The sequence below is a fragment of the Halictus rubicundus genome, chromosome 4, assembly GCF_050948215.1.
Source record: "Halictus rubicundus isolate RS-2024b chromosome 4, iyHalRubi1_principal, whole genome shotgun sequence".
Lineage (NCBI taxonomy): Eukaryota > Metazoa > Arthropoda > Insecta > Hymenoptera > Halictidae > Halictus > Halictus rubicundus.
In genome coordinates, this window is record NC_135152.1 from 18,526,513 (window position 1) to 18,549,793 (window position 23,281).

The 23,281-nt window shown below is 40.6% G+C and overlaps 1 protein-coding gene across 1 annotated transcript in view; it reads left to right on the forward strand.

Annotated features, from left to right (window-relative positions):
- The window catches only part of LOC143353696 (popeye domain-containing protein 1-like), a 98,442-nt gene extending 78,676 nt beyond the window's left edge, over positions 1-19,766 (forward strand). The window contains exons 4-7 of the mRNA XM_076787202.1: positions 1,447-1,844; positions 4,001-4,422; positions 5,172-5,425; positions 19,564-19,766. Of these exons, the coding sequence (XP_076643317.1) occupies positions 1,447-1,844; positions 4,001-4,422; positions 5,172-5,425; positions 19,564-19,587 (1,098 nt within the window). The 3' untranslated portion in view covers positions 19,588-19,766. The remainder of the gene's footprint in view (positions 1-1,446; positions 1,845-4,000; positions 4,423-5,171; positions 5,426-19,563) is intronic.
- Positions 19,767-23,281: the final 3,515 nt, after the last annotated feature.

The following is a 23,281-nucleotide window of genomic DNA, read 5'->3' on the forward strand; positions in this document are numbered from 1 at the left end:
TGTTACAAAAACTATTTGTTAAAATGAACTCAACTCAACGTTAATTCATTAACGTTAATATTAAAATTTTATATAGCAAAGTTTTATTTATTGTTTCATTTTATGTATGCAATAGTTGTCACTATTATAAACGTTTATATTCACGTTTTATCTCTTCTTGTATAATTTTGGACCGTCTTTGCGTAAAAGAACAAAGAACATTTAACAGGAAGTAACCATGGTTAATTAGTGAAATTAACATGCACCAGAGTAAATGTATCAGTTCGTTGACTGCAATGTTATAAAATTATTGTATTCCGAAACGCAATAGCGTGAAATTAAATTAACTCGGACTACAAGGTTTCACGTGAATTTCTAACCGCAGAAAGGGCATTGTTCACCCACCAAAATTATTGTATTTTAGTATGATATCGTTTTTCTTTTTTAATTAATGGCCAAAATACTGAGATCTGGTAATATATTGCATTATTGAACTATTTTTATGTATATATCAACATGTCCAGATCTTCCCAGAAAATTTATACAAGTTACTTCCACTAGCATTTGTAGAATATTTCATAATCGCAGCGCCTCAAACGACTACGGTAGTGCTCGCTTAAATTTGCTAAATCTGTTACACCTAAATTTACATCCCCACTCTTCGGCTACCGCTTAGTGCCTCCCGAGCTTCTTATACCCTCACGGGATATGCGCCGCGGTAGTGGGAATAATTCCGCGACGTTTATCATCGAGGCCTTGGCGACATATACAGGGTGGTTGGTAACTGGTGGTACAAGCGGAAAGGGGGTGATTCCACGCGAAAAAAGAAGTCGAAAATATAGAATAAAAATTTTTCGTTCGAGGCTTTGTTTTCGAGAAAATCGAATTTAAAGATCCGTCGGGTTCGCGTGCTTTAGTATGCGTAGGAAGTAGAATTGGTACGTCATGGTCAGACGCAGCAGACAATTCCTATCGAATAACACGCGGATTGGCTGCATTTTCAAACTCAATGTTCTCGAAAACAAAGCCTCAAACGAAAAATTTTTATTCTATATTTTCGACTTCTTTTTTCGCGTAGAATCACCCCCTTTCCGCTTGTACCGCCAGTTACCAACCACCCTCTATAGAGAAATCACTGTATTTCGCTCTGGGTCACTGTATCTATTCTCTTACTTTCTCGAGCTTTGACCGAGTCAATTTCTGGCGAAGAAACGGTACGAATTTGACTATTCGATCTCAAAGATCGCAACTCTAATGGAGCACTACCGTATGCGCATTGCACCTGCCCAAGGTTCGGTTCAGACAAATCGACTTTCGCCGGTGTACCGAATCGTTTTCTCACAATGTCGTTCCTCGGTCGTTCCCAATACGAAACGAAACGAAACGAAACGGAACGGAACGAAACGAACAATCTGCCGGTGTCGGGATTCTCACGAGGAAACCGTTTTTCGATTTGCCTTTTGCCAGGCGGCGAATCTATTCTTCGCGGCGGCGTTCCTGGTGCCGCGCTCCTTCAAGGCCTCAGTTTTGGCTCTTCGCACGTTTCTGACGGCCGGCTTCATGCTGGCCGCCCTCTGGGCAGGGATCACCATATGCGCTCTCGACGCGATGCTATGGTGCTTGGCCCTCGGCCTTCTGAACGGCATTCACTCCCTCATACTAGCCTGTCGATTTCTACCGCCTGCGCTCAGCCCGGAGCTAGCCGAGCTCTATCTGAAACTCTTTAAACCGTACAAGGTTAGCAAGAAGCACTTCCAGGAGCTGGCCAAGGAGGCGAGGATACTCAAGCTGGATTCTGGTCAAACCTATGCCACCGAAGGCGTCTCGCCAGCCGACGAACGACTATCGATACTATTGCGTGGCAAGTAAGTATTAACCCCCGGCGCGGCGATCCGACCCCCGGGGAACATAGTCGTCAAATCGATCCCGGGGAACAGACCGAGAGGTATCGGACGTCTTCCGCGAACAGCTTTCATACTCGTTCCGACTTGCACGAAAGCTCCGTTTCTTTACTCGTTTGCTTTCTTATTGGATACTTAGCTCTTTAGTTAGCGGATTATCCACCGTTTGCTTTATGGTGTCGAGTCAGGCTCGTTGCCAGAGCTGCAAATTGAAATTTGGTAACGAAACTGCGGTAATGTTTATACAGACACTGTCCCTTGATCTCCCGCCGCGGACGTCGAAGGTGGAAAACGATTGGGAGATACTAAATAAGAAAACATTTGTTCCCGACGATTCTTTGTAATGAAACTTTCATCAGCATATTTGGGACACTTTTCTGAATAAAATGATACCAAACACGACACAATTTGGACCACAGTTACTCGTTTTAGTCACGATACAGTGAAACCTCGACTATCCGAACCGAATATATTTGAATTCTTTAAACAGTTCAATTTAAGGCGATACGTGTACGATTTTATTTATTGTAGAAATCATTTGCATCCAGGTGACTGTTTTATTATTTCGTGACACTCAGTTTGGATAATGGAGATTTGACTGTGTCGCGAATTAAACAAGCGGATCCAAAGTTTATTGTGTTTGGTATATTTTTAATCAGAAAAATATCATATTACGTGTTAGAGTACAAATCATGAAAAAATAATTGACAATTTAAATTATTCTTCGAGAAGTGTGTTATGCTACACTTTTCGGTGATTGTTATAAACAAATACATGTATAGGACTACCGCTAAGAATAAAGTAGCTCATGCGAGTCTGAATACGAAGTGTACATCATAAGACAAAAGGTCGAGTAGTGACACAGCTGCCTCAGGAGTAAGCTCATGCTATTACCAAACTATTAAGCATAATCATAACGTATTAGACAGAACTGCAAATGACAATTTAAATGTTTGACTAATGAAAGACAAGAGTATGCTCCGAGAAACATTGATCTATTTTCCGAGGCAACTGTGCGTAGATACTGAGTTGTGCAAACAGATAATGCAATACTAAATAGATACTATAAAAATAGAGTAGGAGTTTACACTCTCGTAATGTTTGAACGAAGAGATATTGTGTAAGAAATGAAAACACATTGACGCACACGTATTGAGTAGTACGAAGTTCATTCTAGCACGATCACGAAGACATTTAGCCTTAAATAATAATAATGAAACTATTTTTTTTAATATCATATTGAAAAGTATTAAAATATGTTCTTACTTTTTCTGATAGATATTCAAATTCTGCTATGAAGTATCCATTTCAACGTGACAGCTACGCCATGAATGCAAGATCCATATACAGTGAATTCTCGATATTTGTCAGCAACAAGGATCTAGCCAGCGCCGTGTATCGTCCAGGAGACAGACCCGAGGCGTGTTATGTTTACACTCCTCGGCGTCTCGTATGCTCCGCGTAGTGGGGATAATTCCGTGATATTTATCATCCAGGCTTTGGCGACATATATAGAGAAATCACTGTAATTGGAAGTTATTCTAAATGATAACCACATAAATTTCGTTTAAAATTTCTCTTATCTTATTTCTCACGTAAACATTTTACGTGAAACGTAAGTTTTAGCGATGAAATGATTCGTCACGGTAGAAATCAAAATTCTGAAAATCAAAATTTCATTATAATACCGATGACTGGACTGCGGAACTTTATTCGTTCGTGGGCTTATAAAAATTTTCAAAAAAATCCGAGAACATAAAATACAATAAAATTGAGTGCGATGTTTATGTATTTTGGATCGCAGAGGCTATTCCCACTAAAAAAAAATTTGTTTGTGATTCCACTTTCTTAAAATTTGTCTACAAAAATTGAAAATTGCATGAACATCCGCAGTCTAGCGACGACGATTCTCGTTTCCTCAACGGCATTCGATTCCGTACCTTTCTTGGAACTTTTAAACAAAACCTGTTCGGGGGAACCCATAAAAACTGTAATCATAGTTTGACCGTTGGGGACACGCGCCACGCGAAAATATCAATGCGAAACTTTCCGGCTCGGCCGACGCGCGTCGCGTCGAAAGTTTCGGGCATCGTGTAACGAATCGTTGCCCCGGGTCGCAGGTTGAAGGTCACTTGCGACGGGACACACCTGCACTACATCAATGCTTATCAGTTCGTCGACTCGCCTGAATGGGAGGCCATGCACGAGAACATCGACGACGTCTTCCAAGTGACGATTAGAGCCGAGGAGTCCAGCACGTACATCTGTTGGACCAGGCTGAAGTTGCTCAGGGTACTCAGGCATAGGCCGCTACTTAAGGTCGTCCTCAACACCCTCATCGGTAAGGACATTACGTCCAAGTTGTACGCCCTTAACGAGCAGCTCGCTGGTGTCGCCGCGGCCAGTGAGACAACCTCGTCGAATCCTTACAGGGGCGTCGCGAGAAGTCTTAGCGTCGACGCTGTAAATACTGAAACTGCGGGAAGAGTACGCTCAACGACGTGGAAGGCACAGAGGAGGCACAGCAACCCGCGGAGCGACAGTAAGTCTTGCTACTATACCCTTCTTCCAGAACAATAAACTGTTACTTCTTCCTTTTCGAAACCTTTCGCGGTCGCAGCAAAACTTTGCTTTTATATCGTCACGTTCCAGGGGACCTAGTGCACGTCAAAAGTAGCATGACACTTATCAACCCCTTGCACTACAATTTATTTTACGGTTACAGCGACTCTTCATAATTTCCTAAAACTAGGAGATTTGTATGTATCTATTGTATACCTCGAATCTGAAAATCGTTTGAACACTAAATTTTGTATTCTCGAGAAATCATAAACCCCGTCCAAATTCTACGAAAACTTGAACTCATTTGTGCAAATCTTGCAAAACAGTAAAAATCCACAATGATTGAATTCCTAAGAAATATGCTAAAATTCGCTAATTCTCGCATGCGTTCGTTTCTCCGCAGAAGCGCGAAGTTTAAACAAAAAAATAATCCGAATTCGTGGGTTATCGAGTTTCCGCAGCGAAAAGCCGATGCGACGGTTAACCGTTTCAATCCTCGAACAAGAGTCATCAGTAAAAAATATCGTTTTGCTAGCCTCGCTTTACAATAGCTCCACAACGATCATGAAGAGAGAAAGGGGGAGGGGGGAGGAGGAGGTAGGGAGAGCGATTAACCTTTGCCGAACTTGGGTAGAGAGAGAGACTGGATCGATCGGTATCGAATAGCAATTACGCGGGTCGCATGCTAGATACGCTGAACTGACGAGCGTTGAAATTGACTGTCCACAGGGAGTTCACCCTCCCGATACTCGCACCAGTATTGGGCGCCCGTGGTGGCGAATCACTTCCCGCCGACTTCGCCGTTCACTCAGGGTCAGAACCTCGGGTATTCGTTACTGCCGCAGGGTGTTCAGTTTTCGCCACCGCCGCGGATACCCCTTCTGACGCATCAGCCGTTGACACGGCAGCGTAGCGGCGATTATACCCTGCTACCTCAGACACCGAAGCTCGAGAGGAAACGATCGAAAAAGGGAACGAGGGAGGTGAGTGCCGCTCTACTTCATTGTATCTCTAATGCCGTTCCGTTATCACGATGGAATTATTCCTGCCTAGCTATTTACGAAAAGGTACCTAACCCACGATCATTTTTCAATCCCCACCCGCTCACCATTTCCCGGCAGAGATCGAATGTATTTGTTCTGACGTGGTCAGTGCATACAGTATTCTCTCGATATATGTGTCCACAACACCGGTCTATCCGTAGACATACAGTGACTCCCAAAAATATTCGGACACTAGCTATAACTACCTTTACGACTTGATAATTCCTTTGTTAATAAAGCAATCGTCCCGGGAATTGTTTCTAGCAATAAAAGATCTATTAATGTTGATAAACATAAATAATTTATTTGAAAAATGTACATAAATTCCATAATAAAAATTAGTAAAAGAAATAATGTACCATTTTTGGCTCACAAAAATATTCGGACAATATTAATTTTTCAATTTAGATAATGTAATTTAGCATTACAAAATTTGTTTAATACTTCGTGGCATAACCATTTTGTTTAAGAACATGTCTTAATCTGTTTGGCATACTGTTTGTAATTTTTTTTAAATATTCAACAGTTATATTCGACCACTCAGTTGCAAGTCTTTGTTTTAATTTAGCTATCGATGTAATTGGGGTTTTTCGAATTTTTCTATCCAATTCATCCCATAAATTCTCGATAGGATTAAGGTCCGGCGATTGGGGCGGCGAATGAAGAATTTTGGGGCAGCGGTATAATAAAAATTCTTGCGCAATACGTGACTTGTGCTTGGGGTCGTTGTCTTGGTAAAACTTAAAAGTATTATTAAGCCCCATTTTTTCAGCACTTTGAATTCAATTATTTTTGAGTATATTTAAATAATGATTTTTGTCCATGATACCGTCAATAAAAACTAGGTTACCGACTCCATATGACGAAATGCAACCCCAGACCATTACGCTGCCTCCGCCGTGTTTCACTGTACCTCTTGTATTTTCAAAATTAAACTCTTTATTCGCTTTCCGCCACATCATAGTTCTTCCGTCGGAATTGTACAGATTGAATTTGCTTTCATCAGCAAATATGACATGCTTCCACCATGTCTCATCCTTAGAAATTAGCTCTCTTGCAAGGGTTTTTCGTTTATCAATATTCTTTTCGTTGATAAATGGTTTCTTTCTAGCTACTCTTCCATTGTAACCAGCTTGCCTCAGCACTCTCCGAACTGTTTCGGCTGAAACATTTTTGGAGCTTTCGCCTAATAGTTCACTAACTAGTTTTGGAGCACTTAAGCGCGGATTTTTGTTCACTTTCCGAATAATTTTGCTTTTCTCCCTCGTACATAAGAGACTTGGTATTCCAGTTTGCGGAATAGAATCAATGCGATTCTCAATATAAAATCGTCGACAGATATCTGCAGCAGTACTCTTACTTATACGAAGCATTGCACTAATTTCGCGATAGGTTTTTCCTTTTTCTCGATGAAAAATTACAAGCTGCCACACATCGAAACTCGTATTCTTTCCTTTGCGACCCATTTTGAACGAATTCACGTTTACTACTGACAGCAGTGAGGTGGCATGGACATCTAATGGTCCACGAGATTCTGTTTGTAAACAAACGTTTTCCCGTTCTTGGAATATCGCGTCCCCAGAAGGTGATTGCCAGAGAAATATAATACGTGTCCGAATATTTTTGTGAGCCACAAATGGTCCATTATTTCGTTTAATAATTTTTATTATGAAACGTATATATATTTTTCAAATAAATTATATATGTTTATCATCCTTAGTAAATGTTTTATTGCTAGAAACAATTTCCAGGGCGATTGCTTTATCAACAAACGAATTATTAAATCATAAAGTTAGTTATACCTAGTGTCCGAATATTTATGGGAGTCACTGTATATCGACTAGAGGATACTATTCTTTGAGACATTGCCGAACGCTGAAAAGGACAGCAAAGGACAGTGGCCTTGATTCATGGACCCTCAAGAAGTGACTTTCATCCGCTAGATATTTGGGACATATATCGAGTAAATACTGTAATCACTATTTCATAAACCCTTCTTCATACAGGTATTTTACATTTCGTATGAGTCATCTGCTGATTACCAGTAACGTAGTTCTACGTCATCTTTTTATGTTCACACATATTTATACTGGGTGATTCACCTAAACTACTTGTAAACTATTTGGTGTATGAAAAAATGGTTGAGATGAAAGTATGGTGTCAAGAGGGGCTTTCAATAATTAGTTTTTTTTTCCTGTTTTCCTTTTTTGTCAAGATATAAAGGTCAAGAAACTCTTCTTTACTGTTTCTTTATTGTGACTGTTAATCTTGAAGTTGAAGAGACAATTGAACTCTGAATAACAAATTATATGGGTATACAGGGTGAAAACTAATAGCTACTAATAGTTACTTATTCTCTGTAAATGATGTTTGTTGCAAGTGATGCTCAAAATGTTCCCTTACAGTGACACTTTGTATTATAAAACTGGGTTGACTGTATGTCGACAGTCCTGACTCATCGATTGTACAAACACTAATTTTTAACACTCCAAAAAATGCTATGTACACCCTTCTTCGTAACAAGAAACGTAAGTGATGTGCAAGTTAATTGTTTTCAGGATAAAAAGAACAATTGTTCTACGAACGATCAGGAACAATGTGGTAGTCTCACGATTCTTCAGAAAAAAGGAGTTGATATCTCCACGACTACATGACGCAATCTCGTTCTATACGGTAGAAAGAACGTGACTTTTCATCAAGTCTTCGTGAGCAGAATGTTAATGCAAAATGTCCATCGGTTTCGCGTCGTACTTCCAGTGTCTTATTCAACGAGTGCTCCTCCCCGTTGGTATTGTCGTCCGCTGTTTATCTTTATCCAGCAAAAAGCTGTCCAACCTCTTTGGACACGGCAACTGATCCCGCAAAAACCTGAATGGCACCATTGTTCAATAGCTCGAGCACATTTTCCATGTATCTCGAGCTTTTGTTTATCTCTCGGCTTTTCCGGTTACGGGTTCGAACAGATTGCCACCGAACCTGGCGACGCCTTTCAACCGCGTCGTTTCTTCTCGTCGCCAGGGGGGATGATTAAGTGTCCCGGATCGAAGCAGAGCTTTCGCCCGTTTCTTCGTCTTCGGATCTAGTGATAGAACGAGACCAGGCCAAGAAGAAAGAAAGAAAGAGAGAGAGAGAGAGAGAGAGAGAGAGAGAGAGAGAGAGAGAGAGAGAGAGAGAGAGAAGGTCTCGCGCGAGAGCCGCGACATAAATCGCGGTCCGGAGGAAAAAGCGCAACGAATATATCGTTACGGGAAAAACTCAATTACGGCGCGTACTCGAGCCAGGAAAAGTGGACCGATATTGAGTTACCGTCGGCTCGCTCCGTGGCGGCTCGGGCCAGATGGTGTCATTCTTGACCCTGGCACGCAAAAAAAGATAGCAACAAAGTGAACAGAGATCCCCGGCTGTTGTCCACTCGTGAATAGAGCAGCTGTCACGGAAAGAGCCGCGCTAGACTCTTCAAGTCAGAAGTGGCAGGGAGCTAGCTTCTTCACAGAGACAAATGGTGCAACGTTAGACGCTCAGACGCGTCCCCCTTTCTTTGCCACCGGCGGAATTTTGCTAACTGTCGGCTCGCCGTCAACCACTCTCGTTTTTCTCTGTCATCTCTTTTAGCCGCTTCCTTTTATACGTTCGCCGCAGGACGACTTTCGCCCGGGTCCTTGACACTCGCGCTGTATGCTCCGATCAGAGCTGGATCAAATTTTGCAGAAAAAAATATTTCAAATTCTAAATTCATTAACCTGTTCACCGTTTCACTTCGTTCTAAGAACGTGGACTTGTGCGCTTAATTAGTTTTTTTATTTTCGTGCTTCTTTTCTCATACTACACCGCGCCGCACTCTCTTCAATTTTATTTAATAGCAAATGCAATTTTTTTTCCTGTGGTCATCCTGTGTTCAGTATTGTACCGATTTATAGTCTCAAAATAAGAATTTGTGCGAAAAATGTTAAACACTACAGTTTTTAAAATATCTTTACATTTTTGTTGGCTGTACAAGGCTCAACCCTTAGGTCAATAACCGGTTACCGACTTTCAATATCTTTTTAAAAACTTTCTGAACGTTTTTTCAGTTGACCAATAGTAAAATTATTGTGGAGTTTTATGTTCTTTGGTGATCACAGATTAATTTAAACATGAATTAATTAATGAAACATCATTGAGTATCGTAGGAAATCATTGTGAAACTTTAAATGTTAGCAACGCTAGATTAGATAGGTTAAATCTGATTGAAATTTACAATTTTTATGAGGTAAATTGATCACATTACGAACCTAATGTAAGCAGTAATAATTATGACATCATATAAATTGTAAAGAAACTTTAAATGTTAGCAACGCTAGATTAGATAGGTTAAATCTGATTGAAATTTACAATTTTTATGAGGTAAATTGATCACATTACGAATCTAATGTAAGCAGTAATAATTATGACATCATATAAATTGTAAAGAAACTTTAAATGTTAGCAACGCTAGATTAGATAGGTTAAATATGATTGAAATTTAAAATTTTTATGAGGTAAATTGATCACATTACGAATCTAATGTAAGCAGTAATAATTACGACATCATATAAAGTGTAAAGAAAGTCTGTAAAAACCTTGGTTCTACCATAAACTTAAATTATTTATGAAAAACTGAAAAGCTATTTCACTGAATACTCAAGGCTTCCAATACGAACCAGATAGAATATTCATTGACACAGAGAATGAAAATAAAATTGCAGTGCGATAATGATCAATCATCTGTTCAGAATTTAGAAAGATTGTGCATGTAATAGATGGCTCAGACATGCTGTGGAAGTGATCAGTCATTGTATCGTTGGCGATGTTCCATCAGTAAAATGAATGCGATGCATTCAATCTCAACTAGGCATGGGCTTGTTTACTGAGTGCCTTACAGGGAACGTAAAAAAGCAAACGAGACATTTAGAGAGTGAGTTCATCAATTACGAGATTTAAAAAACGAAACAAGTATCGGGAATACTTCGTTTATGCATGGTCAGCCAAAAGTTTCGAATCACTTTGGAAATGCATAGACATATACAATACATTGTAGGCCAAACAAATAAAATAATACTGATAAACGATAATAAATTCGATCTAATTTTAACACAAATGTGAAAACATTCTTTGGTCCCAAGAAACATCGAAAAATATGCATATTTTTAACACGAGTACAAATCGAAAAGATTTTTCGAATTTTGAGATATTTACAAATGAAAATTGAAAGGTACTCGTTATAAGAATATTACTCGATGCTTAAAATGACATAATTTCCAAAAAATATAAATTGGTTCTTGAGAGTCGTTTTAGTATGTTCGTGACAACGTTTTTTTATAAGCTTCGAAAATCACCAATATGAAAGTGCAGATTTTCCGTCCAAAAATTGTGGAAGGAAAGGTATTTAGGTGAGACAATAAAAAACCAATAGAAATATAGGGCTGTTTTTCTGGAACCTACAACGCCCACGGGCACACAATGCATAATTCCGCATACTTATTCTGTCGAGATTCTACAGAAAGGTCTTTTACCTGGAGGAAAACAAACCCATAAATCTAAGTCCTTGCATTGCGTGAGTTCTCGCGATTCATTAATTGCCGTTGAGAATGAGGTGACGGAAAGTGTCCTGAGGAAGTCTAAATGACTCCGTCGCCCGCAAGCACTTCGAAAATATACAATGAGGACAGTAAATGGCACCGTCAAGTCAACTCCAGCCTCAGCCCAAATGCATAACATTAACAAATATAGTAAAAACAGTCCACTATTTATCGTTTCTATTGTTAATTTTGCTGTAAAATATTGTATTTTTATCCTCGTCTTTACCGAAACTTGGATTTTTCAAAACGTTGAAATCGCACATCTTTACACATTCATAACTTTTGAACTACTGATCTCCTAGGATTAAAATTTGGATTTTCGGCGTTTTCTCGCCAAAATTTAACGGATTACATAAAAAACAGTTAAAAATTTCTGGTTTCCTGAAGTAAAGTTTAGCCGTTTAATATATAAGTTTTATATTGTGGTATTATTCATTACGAATTTCTCCTTACTTTGTGTGAAAGATTTTCTAAAGTACTATTTCTAATAGCCTTCTCTTGTTGTTGTTGTTGAAACAAGTATAATTTTATAGTTGCGATGAATCGTAACCAAAATACTATCATCAGCTGTCAACTACATTACACAAAGCAAAGCAAGAAAAGGTTTAAAGAGTAGAGTAGTGTAAAGAATCGATATTTAGAAGATGTCTGGCACAAGCTGTCTTATCCTACTTACGATGGACGTATGTACACAGTTGTTCATAAATCACCTAACTGACAGGTGTAAGGACAATGCAAACAATAATATACATACACATTTTCCTTATCGCGTGTTATCATTTACTTCGTTAGCATGTGATACGATAACAGTAAGCAATAAATATAATTCTTCTAACAGTCATGTAGAAAATAAGATTCCACACATTATGCAAATCTTCTACAATCGTTGGTCATATTTCTTTCGAGACATTGAAAAGCATACTATACAAGAAATGACAAAAGCAAAATTCATAAATTGCACGATTTCCTAACGTTTTATGTTTCTTTTATTGCACATTTACTAATTTAAGAGTTTATGTATTTTCAGTTAATTCATTTTGTTACTTCGCGCGAATAAATGTATTCGCATGAATTTATTCAAGTAATTAGCGAACATAAAGGGTGCAAAATGAACTTTGTACATTTCCAGAGTACAGACGGGAATTACAGATATCAGTGTAATTAGTTTCGTAATCAAATGTAAATACCCCGGTCTTTACGTGTCGAAACAGCAATTGAACTGATTACGTTTTGTTGTGACAAATTACGTCAAAATTTGTTATCGTTATCTGCGACCTGGAGACACGGAAAGCTATATTTTAATTCCACACACTCTGGTAAATGTATCAGATTGCACTATAATTTTGGTCATATTTCATGCGCTTATCTTTGACACGCAATAAATTATTATTAGGCTTGTTGGTTGCCGTATTACCTGTAATTGTTTTCGTGAGATACGTTCTTGTGTGATTTATATTTTTTTTCGTTTTTTTTTTTTTTAAATTGAGTGTGTAAACTTAACAAAAAGCTGCAGCAATCATGCGATAAACTAGTAATCCAATACTCGATCGTACATTTATTTAAAACCAAATAGAGGTGAAATAAATATCTGTATTCAAATATAGATGAAAATTACGCAAATTGTAATACAGTTACGTTTAATATACACGCGATATAAAATCGTAAAATGTGCGAATATAAATGGCACTGTAATCCGTTTACAGCGGACGTAACGATTCGAAATTAGAGCAATGAAACAGCAATTTCCAATAGCATGGAATAAATGGATCCGACACAACCTTAAATAATTGTTCACGAAATTTCTGCCGGTTGTCCTAAATTTTTCTAAGAAAAAATATCACACAAATATTGACTAAATATCAACAAATACGATGTAAAATGAAGAATTTTTCTATTATAGTAGAAAAAATACAGTGTAAGTCTGATATGAGTATTATATGACAGGAAATTACTGCAACACTATGACATTTAAAAAGAAATAAACAGTGGAGGCCATAACCTAACATAATGTAGGACAAATACTCTAACATTTTGCTTGTAGCATAGGTAATTTCATGGCAACGGCTAATGGAGAACAAATGACTCTTAATCGTCAGTTGTGAATGGCAGTATGCAAAACAGAAAAAGAAGACGTAAACAAACCAGTTCGGTTCAACCCTTTGCCATACAGTTTTGTTTACGATTTGTATGTTCGATTTTGTCTCTAATAATTTTTAAGAAAAAAAAAAAGGAAAATTTATATTTATCAAATATGTAATTAATTCCTAAATGTTCTAGAAGTTAAATAAAAATGTAGTTTCTCTTTAAATTATTTTAAAAAGTCCAAAATAATGTAATAGTACCCTTGAATTGTTTTTTATATCTTCTCAGTTTTGTATTTAACCTGTTAATTTTTGTTGTAACTGTATACAATCTGCAGTTTAATTTCGAGCCTGACTGGATATTATATGGCAAGGAGTTAAACGCCCAGCATTTAACGAATATTAACATAAGTGTATGTAAATGCATGTGAATTGGAGGCCTATGTTGCACACATTATTTATAAAGAATAGTTCAGTGCTGTCCTAACGGGGAAAGCGGTTCGAAATGACTCTTAACCACCAGGTGCCAAGAAAATCTTGTATAAGCTTAAATTAATGCTCACCCAACAGAACGCAACCTCGGACACGTGGGTTCAAGACGGTCCGTAAATAGAATCCTCGGATGGAGTTGCGCGCATTATAAATCCTACGAAATATGAAGTAAAGGTCCTGCAAGAAAATTGCATGTCGGGCTTGCTGCACGCACGCCGAGAAAAGCTACAGAAATGCCTGACCGACACACGATAACGAAGTCCGATAATCTTCTGGCGAAAACAAGGACGCGCTTAATGGTTCTTACAGTTTAATATAGTGCCAGACTAGAGCAAGCTGTTGTATATCTCACCATTCACTACCCCTTCGAGATAGCTCCATGAAAATTATTCAGTTCGTCATGATTATTTACAGTTTCATGGAATCCCATGATTTTGAATTGAATTTTCAATTATGCACATTGTTCCCCTCAATATAGAAGTGTTTAATAATATACCTACAGAAGAGTAAAGAGATACTTTAAAAAATCGAGTTTTTATTTTATTATGCACTTAATTAGAAAATCTGAAAAAAATGAAGAATATTGCTTTCGACAATAGCACACTACTGAATTTATATAAAACTGGTATCTCCAAAACTCCTAAGAGAAATATGCAATTTTTTCGGATTTTTGGAAATTTTCAATTCTTCAAACGTTCCTGTCTAATCCGAAAAGATACATGTCAATGACCATAATAAGACCAACTACCATAATAATATCAACATGGATAACTTCAATATAAAACCATCAATTTTAAATTTTTGGAATTTTTTTCAGAATCGATTTTGTGGTAAAAAATTCGGAAAAAATTCTCAGTTCTGTGTGCTATCAGGTAGGATGTTCGTGAATTTCGTCGTAATTTTTCGTCGAGCTGAACAGAAGGAACAGGGCATAATTCGTTGAAGGGTGTCCACCCCATAACTACCCTTGCGGGAGGGGTACTGACTCGAAACTTGCCACAGAGGGATTTCTTCGGGGGCCGTATCGATTGTTACGAAGAAAGATCAATTTGGATTTGGGGCACATTAGACCCCCTTATATACTTTTCCAATTGTGTTCTTACTTTTCTTGCAGTTAATGCATAAGGATCCGCAGTGCCGCTATTAAAATCAGCAAATGTTGCACTTGGAAGGAAATAATACGATACAAAGCACACACGCTCTGTATCGTTATCCATTGTATTACGCTCCGAGGATTGTGGATAGTGATTCGAGTTAACGTTTCGCGACTCCTCGGCGCGCGTTCCGAGTGAAATATCAAATATTCGCTGGCAATTAAACGCCTGAAACGTCGGGCTGATGCGAGAGCAAATTTGTTCGGGAAACTTGAACGATGGCGACGATTGATACGACAAAGGACCGCGCGTTAGGAGGAATATTAAGAACGACGTGATCGCATGCGACGCTTAAATATTTCACAGCCACGTGCGCGCATGTGTCATTAGCGTGTCACGTGGTGTATATTAAGCATCTCCGGCTGACTCCGACAAAGAATCTGTAAAATTTTTCAAGAACGCCACGAAGAGAATCGAGGCTCTGTCTCGGAAACTGGGTTACCGGTCCTGATACCAATCCAGTTATTAATCAGTTCAACTGATGAGATTGTAACGGGGTACGGGGAAAGCAACTAAAAAGCAATTACTCTTGATACATGGAAGTGATACGAGGGAAAATGAGGGAAAGCGGCGCTGGTAACCGGATATTAAGACGTGGTCTTTTCATTTTTATCTTGCAGTCTGTGCCGGTTAATCTGAAGCCGATCGCGACGCAAAGCGTGCCCGTGTGATTACATTAACCCGGACGAAATGTGATTTCTCACGTCCTTGGATCCGAGTTCTTGCCAATTAAGAAATGCTTTCTGCGGGGATCTCAGTACCGTGGAAATTGTTGAAATTCTTCTGTAGAACTTAACGAACGGTTGCTCGTGACTATAGTACAATGCACATGGAAAAAAGAGACGAAATTTTTCGTTGAACCCATTCAATTTCAAGCAAAAAGGTGGAACGATTTATACGGATTTATGCAGCATAAGAATTGTCTGCGTTAATTGCAAAATACAGGAGCTACATACACGTTTATTTCCTTCCTTAATAGATGAAAATTATACAATAGTATTTTTAAATTCTTTAAATGCTTTTACTGTTTTGTATTTGGTCTACTTATTTTTTGTTATAAATACTTAAAATCCACAGTCTATTTATTACCTATAAATGTGTACCAAAGAGGAAATAAATATTACCAACAAAATTTATATTATCGAAGATAGGATCTTAAAAATAAAATTTAAAATAAGAATTGTCTGCGTTCATTTCAAGTTTATGTACTTTCTGAATAACCTTGGTGAGTGTAAAGTGAATGCAACAGTACTTTGAAATGCGTTTCATTTTTTCAATCAATGTCGCGTGAAAGTGACTGATGATACCGGCTCATTCTGCGGCACGGTAATCGTTTCATCTATGCAGCCAGCCAGAATTGTTGTTAGCGACAGCACCTAGAAATGACAAATTCCGCAGGCTATTCTGGAACAATCGCGATAATGCTCCACCTAGTTCCTTTGACTTTTCGTTCTGACCTTCTCGCGCGGCTCGTGATTATCAGCCGGCGTTGCTGCGGAGAGAGATAATCGTTCAAGAAACTACACAGGCCCTGATAACTGTCGTTTGTGCGTCAAGCTGAAAGGGAACTGGAGATATCGACAGCCAAGCAATGAGGACCAGATGCAGCTATCGAAGTATCACACCACTGTGTGCTGCAGCACCGAAGTATCGATTTGCTGTAGATGAAATGTTAATCTAGCTGGACTTAGGCTCTCCACATATTATTGAAATTGAAAAATCGTTCGTCTGAGGAGCTATCCTACTCTAAATCTTTGGAAATGAAAATTTTCACAAAGAAGATAGTTTCTTAGTTTAATACATGCACACTGCTTAGCCAATGCAATTGATACACAGCCTCAATTCGTACGTTAAATTATGTTCAAATTAAATACTCAGTTTCCCTGTTCCATTTAGATAAAAAATCTCAGCAACGGTAAGTTTTAGGACAAATACACTTCAGTACTTTTATACTCAGAATACGCCAATCTATCGAAATCGAGCATAAAAAATTGGACATTCCATTTAAAAAAACGAAGGTGTCCTCTATATCTTCTCTACGCCTCCACTTGCAAGAATATCATTTATACCATATTATGTAGTTTCTTAAACCGTACAACTTCTGTAAGTAAGATTTTCTCGTATTGTTTGAAATAACCAAGATATTCAGGTGGACAGAGCTCGTGGGACACACTGTATAACTTGTATGCTGTCCTACTAGTGGAATTATAATTATTTTTCGAGTGGTTAACGAGCGGTCTGTGTTTCTACGATTTTTAATATATTAATGCAGAAAAAGTACAGACTAAATGTGGATACAGAAAACATTTTTTTCATTTGCTACATGTATATTCACGATTACCAACTTCAATACGTGACAAAAGAAGAATACGATGAATGGAGAACAGTAACAGTAAGAATTTAGTGTAGCAAGATTTTCATTGTAAAATTTATTGTTTCAATGCATATTCATCAATCTAGGCGATCGCGATCACATACTTGCGTGGTGTAGCACGATCTGTGTCGTTCGTTCTGAGTTTCGGACGTATTCACGTGTGAATGAAAAGCGGTGATGGAAAAGCGAAATAGAAAATATGTAGCTAGCCGTGGCGGGATGTAACCTGATACATTCGAGCAACGCTAAATTGGAAGCCGCGGGACAACAGTTGAACATCCCTGGCCTATAGTGTTTGCAAGGTATACATATGACACGGCAATCGCTATTGAGTTCCGAGCCAGAGCAATAGAAAGCAAATATTCGTTTGCTAAAAATGGCTTGAAATAATAAATCAACTTTTAAAATTCGACGCCCGGTGTGTTTGCAACGATACCTGCAAATTCCATGTTTCATACAATTTAGAAGGTAGCAGGTTTCAATTAGTTTGTATTGTTAACCAGACTGTGTAAAACTTCTCATATTACACGGTACTGTCACTGCACAAACTGTTCCATACTTGGTGCTAGATCTAGGATGCTATGAAAAAGATTATTTTACTTTACTTTACAGAAATAACAACAGTATGTTTAAATCAATTTGTTCAATTCTCGTATATAAAAGAATTCGGAAGCCGCCATTCTGGCGAGTCCTGTAGTGTCAACAATGGTTTTAAGAAAATTTTTCGAAACACAGTTTTCAACTCTATTATAACGTAAAGTTGACCACCCTGTCAAATTTATTTATTCTCGAGTGAAATTTCATTTATTTAACCTTAAGTGAAACTATTTATCTACGATTTGTTGGATTCCGGTCGAAGGAATGAGCAGAATAGGTTTAGAAACGCTATACAGTAATTTCTCTATATTTGTCGCCAATAATTCCGCGACGTTTATCACCCAGGCCTTAGCGACGTATACAGAGAAATCACTTTATTGTCAACCCACTAAAATTATTAAAGAAGGGAAGAACATTTTCCTTGGCCCCTGTTTCTTAAAATTGAGAAAACGTTTATTTCGCACGAAGATCCACATCCAGTTATAACGTGCTCAGCGAACAGCTCGAATGCGTGCGACCGAACTGTGCGAGCGTGTGCGGGCGTGCGTGGGCTGGCCTGACCAATAATACCCTTTCATTCCTTTCGCACGCCTTCTAATGGGATATGGGTATATATATAAAGAAAGCACACTCTTTTGTAGCACACGGAATAGAGATTATATTTCAACAAATTCTCTAATAGCACGTCGTCAGACACGTCTTTACGGGTTGAGAGAAACGTCGCGAATGAAACAAGAAAACGAAACAGAGGAGCAACAGTTCAATATGAACAACAGAGGATCGAGGGTCCCATGCCGGGGACAACATACAATGTATATTAACTGCAGATACAATGTATATCAAAAGCCGATTCAAACGATCCTTCCTTCTAAAGAAATAACAGATTGTAGCCATGAGTAAGGATTTAATCAGGATATGCTGGATAAAAGAATTTATTTTTGGGTTAGGAACAGGGGTACAGGAAAGTGAGGTATATGTATAAATTCATTAAATTGCTCGCATTATAAATCACAATCATGCAAACTTTCTCTCATCACACGTATACTCTAGCTAGGTTCCGTGGTATTTTCGCAACCGATCCGAAGATGCTCTGTCCTCTCTCGCTCGACAAGGCGTCCAGGTATTATCGCCGTACTCTCCTTGTCGAGACGAGCGGCCAGGAACACTCTTCCGTTCCCTCTCGGCAGGCGTCCAGGTATTGTCGCCGTACTCTCCTGCCGAGCCCTGGGCGGCCAGGAGTTGACCCGTTCTCTCTCGTTCGACAGGCGTCCAGGTATTATCGCCGTACTCTCCATGTCGAACGAGCGACCAGGAACAGACTCCCGTCCTCTCCCGTTCTCCCGACAGGCGTCCAGGTATTATCGCCGTACTCTCTTGCCGGGGTGCTAATGCTAACCAAGAGCGGCCGTGGTCCTTACCTCGTCCTCTCTCTCGGAATAGCAAATAGGCCGAGTCCCTCCGTGATCCCTCTATTTATATAAATTCGTTGCTATCCGCGAACGTGAAATCAACACCCGGTCGTTAAGCGTGATTCGACTTTTCGAGCGCTCCCCTCGCGTCGCTTCCCCGCGTGATTGCCTACAAACTCCCTTCGCGAAACTTCTAGAAGCTTGTCGTTCCGCGTTTTGTTTTACTTTTCCGTCTCGAATTTTCTATACATGCTACAAGATTCATTTTGTTCTGTTTATGAAATAAATTCCAACACCTTCCGAGCCTGGTCTCTGCTGACCTCGAACGATCACGCAAACGAGCTTTTACAATTGTCCGTTGAACTTTGTTCCAGGTAACATTCGAGACGCCCGTATGACGGTCGCTCGACGGGGAGGGCCCTGCCAGCGTGCCTCTTCTATCTCTGTCGCCGCAGCGTTCAGCCTAGCCCCGTCGAGATCTCGTCAAACTGTATCAGCTTCCATGGCTCGCCCTCTGAAGCTCGTCGCCGCCGTCGCGTCGGCCGGTTACTAATCGCACGGCCTATCAGCCGACGAACAACCAGCATCGTGGCCCGCGTGGTGCCGGGTGGTGATGACCCGAACGACACGGACGACAGGGACACACAGAGATACGGGCATAGTGACACAGTGCTTCTTCGTGTACCCGGGCCTCGACCCGACACGACCCGACACGACCCGCACCGACGACCGAGCGAAAAGGATCGCATCTACCGGCCCGGCTCGTTCGGATACGGGTTCGGGCTCGCGGACACGGTCGGCGTCGGGTCGCGCGATCAAACTGAAAACACACATACGTTCATATCCCGCAAGTGCTATGCCTTACACGTTGTTACCGATACTACACGCAGCCACGCCGACACGCGCGCACGTACCCGCGCTACGCAGCGCCGTGTGTTCGCGATCGATCGTAGTGAACGGAGAGAAAAGAAAGAAAGAAAAAAGAAAAAAGAAAAGAGAAAAGAGAGCGAGAGAGAGAGAGTGCGAAATAATGGTGGATCCCCGAAAACGAGTGATACCCAGTGTCCCGCGAATCGCGTTCCCTTTGTCCCGCCACGAAGAACACGGACGTGGTCGCCGGTATCGGTGCGGTTTCGATTCGAGGGACAAGCAAGATCGAAGCCAGGCGAACTGGGAAAGAGTTGCTTCGCGGCCGAGACGAAATATCAACGACAGACGGATACCCACGGGACTCGCGAGAATTTCAGGGTTGATTGCTGGAACATCGAGTTACGGGAACGATTAGACGGACCCAGGGGGCGGGAGGGGGGAGGGAAGAACAAAAACGGGTCGTTTTGTTTGTATTCGCCGGGAAACGTGACAAAAATGCTCTTCCGTGATCGGTATCGGTCCTTTTGTTGTCGCTTGTTTTACCGTGACGAGCGCCTCCCGTTGTTGACGATTCTTCACGGCTTCCCGATCGGTTTCGTTGCCGCGTAACCGATTCCGATTGGGAGCTGATGGATCGCGTCGAACGCGCCTCGTATCGTCGGGGACCCGTGACGAATGTGAGTTTCTGGATTTCGGTTTGCGTTCTGACGTTTCTCTTTTCGGTTCTCGTCGATTCCAGGCGACGCTGCACGGTCAGCGAACGCTGGGAAAATTCCTGCAGGCGATTCGGTAGATTATACGGTATACTTTTGACGAGCGTCATCGTTGCGTACATCTTTACATCGACTGTGATTATAACGGATATAATTGTTAAGTCTTTCAGAGGAAACTGCTGATTACGTACACGTATTAGACACACACCACAGTGCGGGGCGACGAGCGTTCGATGCTCGGGTCACTCGGTCGGGTAAGTTCGGACGTCCAACTGTTGTCTCTCGCGATTTTCAGTTTCTCCGTTCTGTCGTTAAGTGAGCCATTCAGTTTCTCAGTTCTGTCAGAATAATTATTTCAATCAATCGGTTATTTTCAAGTGTAATCGTTTCCGTCCCATTTTCGGGCACGACATTTCGCCGTCGTCGAACACAAGATGGCGCCAGCTACAAACAGAGGGAACCGCTGTTTCGTTCGCGTAGGACGTTGCAGTGATCGAGTTAGCTCTCCGTCTAACCGCGGAACACTGTGACCGAAATTCTTGAACTCGGCTCGTAACTGCAGTACACTGTTGATCGTAATGCTAATATGAAACTCGGTAACGCGCGAGATCGGTTCGATCGTTTGTTCGGTTAGCAGCCGAACGATCCGGACGTCCGAACTTTCCCGATCCGAGCTCCCGAGGGTTCCCTGTTGCGCGCGCGCGCAAAATCTGACAACGCCGATCGGTCGTGAGCGTGGTTCAGAGTTTCGAATCACAGGCGAGCCCAAGATTGCGTTCGCTAAACCGGAACGGACACCGGAACTGCCCACGCAAACACACACGTACACGTACACGTACACGTACACGCACACGAACGCACAGAGAGCGCGGGGTCACACGGACGAGCCCAGAAAACCGCAAAGAGAACGGGAGTGAGTGGGGACGAGAGCAGAATGGTAGCCGAATAAATACGAAGAGACAGCCGAATAAAATATGGGAGATAAATGAATAAGAGGAGAGCGAGAGAAAGAGCGCGTGCGCGCGCGCGAGAGAGAGAGAGAGAGAGAAAGAGTACACGATGAGTCCGGAGAGCGTAATCTTGAGACGTAACGCAATAAGTGCTTCGTTAAAATGAAATAAAAAAAAACCTGCAATAAAGTGCTTCGAGAAAAAAAAATGAAAATAAATTGTAGTTGATTACGAGAAAGAGGGTTTAAAGAGCAAAACGAAAAAAAAAAAATAAAAGTTATTGTTAAGGCGAAACTAAAGGTTAAACGAAAAAGGAAAAAAAAACGAAAAACTATTTAAACGTCGCGTCGCGAAATATAAATAGAGTACGTAGAGAACGAGGAAGAGAACGAAAACGAAAAAGAAAAACAAAACAATGTGTGTTTGTATGTTTCTATGTTTATATAATCCCCGGGTGTGAGCGCGAGGCTGTAGAGAATCTAGAAGACGCACAAACGTTCGAGAATAAAAAACGATATTCAAACAAGAAAATAATAATAAAGAACAGCGAACGAGAGAGAGAGGGAGAGTGCGTGTGAGAATGCGTGTGAGAATGAATGAGAAAAATGTGAGTGTGTATGTGTGTGTGTGTGTGGGTGGGTGTGTGCGATACTGACGCGCGCAATATATCGACGGGAAAAAAAACGAATTTTCGTACACTGGTGCGTGTGTCATGTAACAACGATTACGGAGGCATAACGTCGGTTGTAAACGCGGCTTGTTGCGCCGACAAGGACCGCGGGCGTGTTCAGCCGTTCACGTTGGGCACTACGTTCGTCGGAAAATATATTTCGTACCTGCTGCTGGGATGTTGTAAACGTGATCGGTGTTTCTCTTTTCTGGTTTATGTTTCTCTCGTATTTGTTTTCTATCTTTTTTTTTCTGTTTTTCTTTTTTTTTTTTTTTATCGTCAGCAGAACGCGCAACGAGGAGAGACAAATGGGAACGTGTTAGCAGAAACGTTTAACGCCGATGGCCACTGCCGTAAAAATCGCGAGCGTAGAGAGAGGACAGACTTTGTAGACGTTCTCCGTGGAGTCGCGACTACAGGTGAGAGACTCCGTGCGACAACACAGCCTAGTTTGTTGTCCGTTGTTTTACGGTGAACGGTGAGAGGAGAAATCTTCCCGGAGTGACGAATCTCTGGCATTCATTGTTATCAGACCGTCGATGTTTATGCAGACACACTTGCGTTTGCAGATCCATTTACAAAAGCGAGGAATCGGACGGGAATCGTTTCTTCGATGAAAAGTTTCGCGGCGATGAAACTTTCGAAAATGCAATAAAGTTAGCCGTTTCATTGGGTTTCGGGTAGTCGCGAACGCTGCACACGCATAAAATCGGCAGTCTGGTTGATAGGTTTTTTATATTTAGGAACGGTCCATGAGTGTCAATACTTCAGGCGGTCGGTACACTTTCGAAGCGGAGAATCATTGGTTACCGATTTCCAGGACACGCACGGCGATAACTGTAGCATGAACACGCGTGATTCAACTCGTCGACGTGAAAAGGAAATTCAA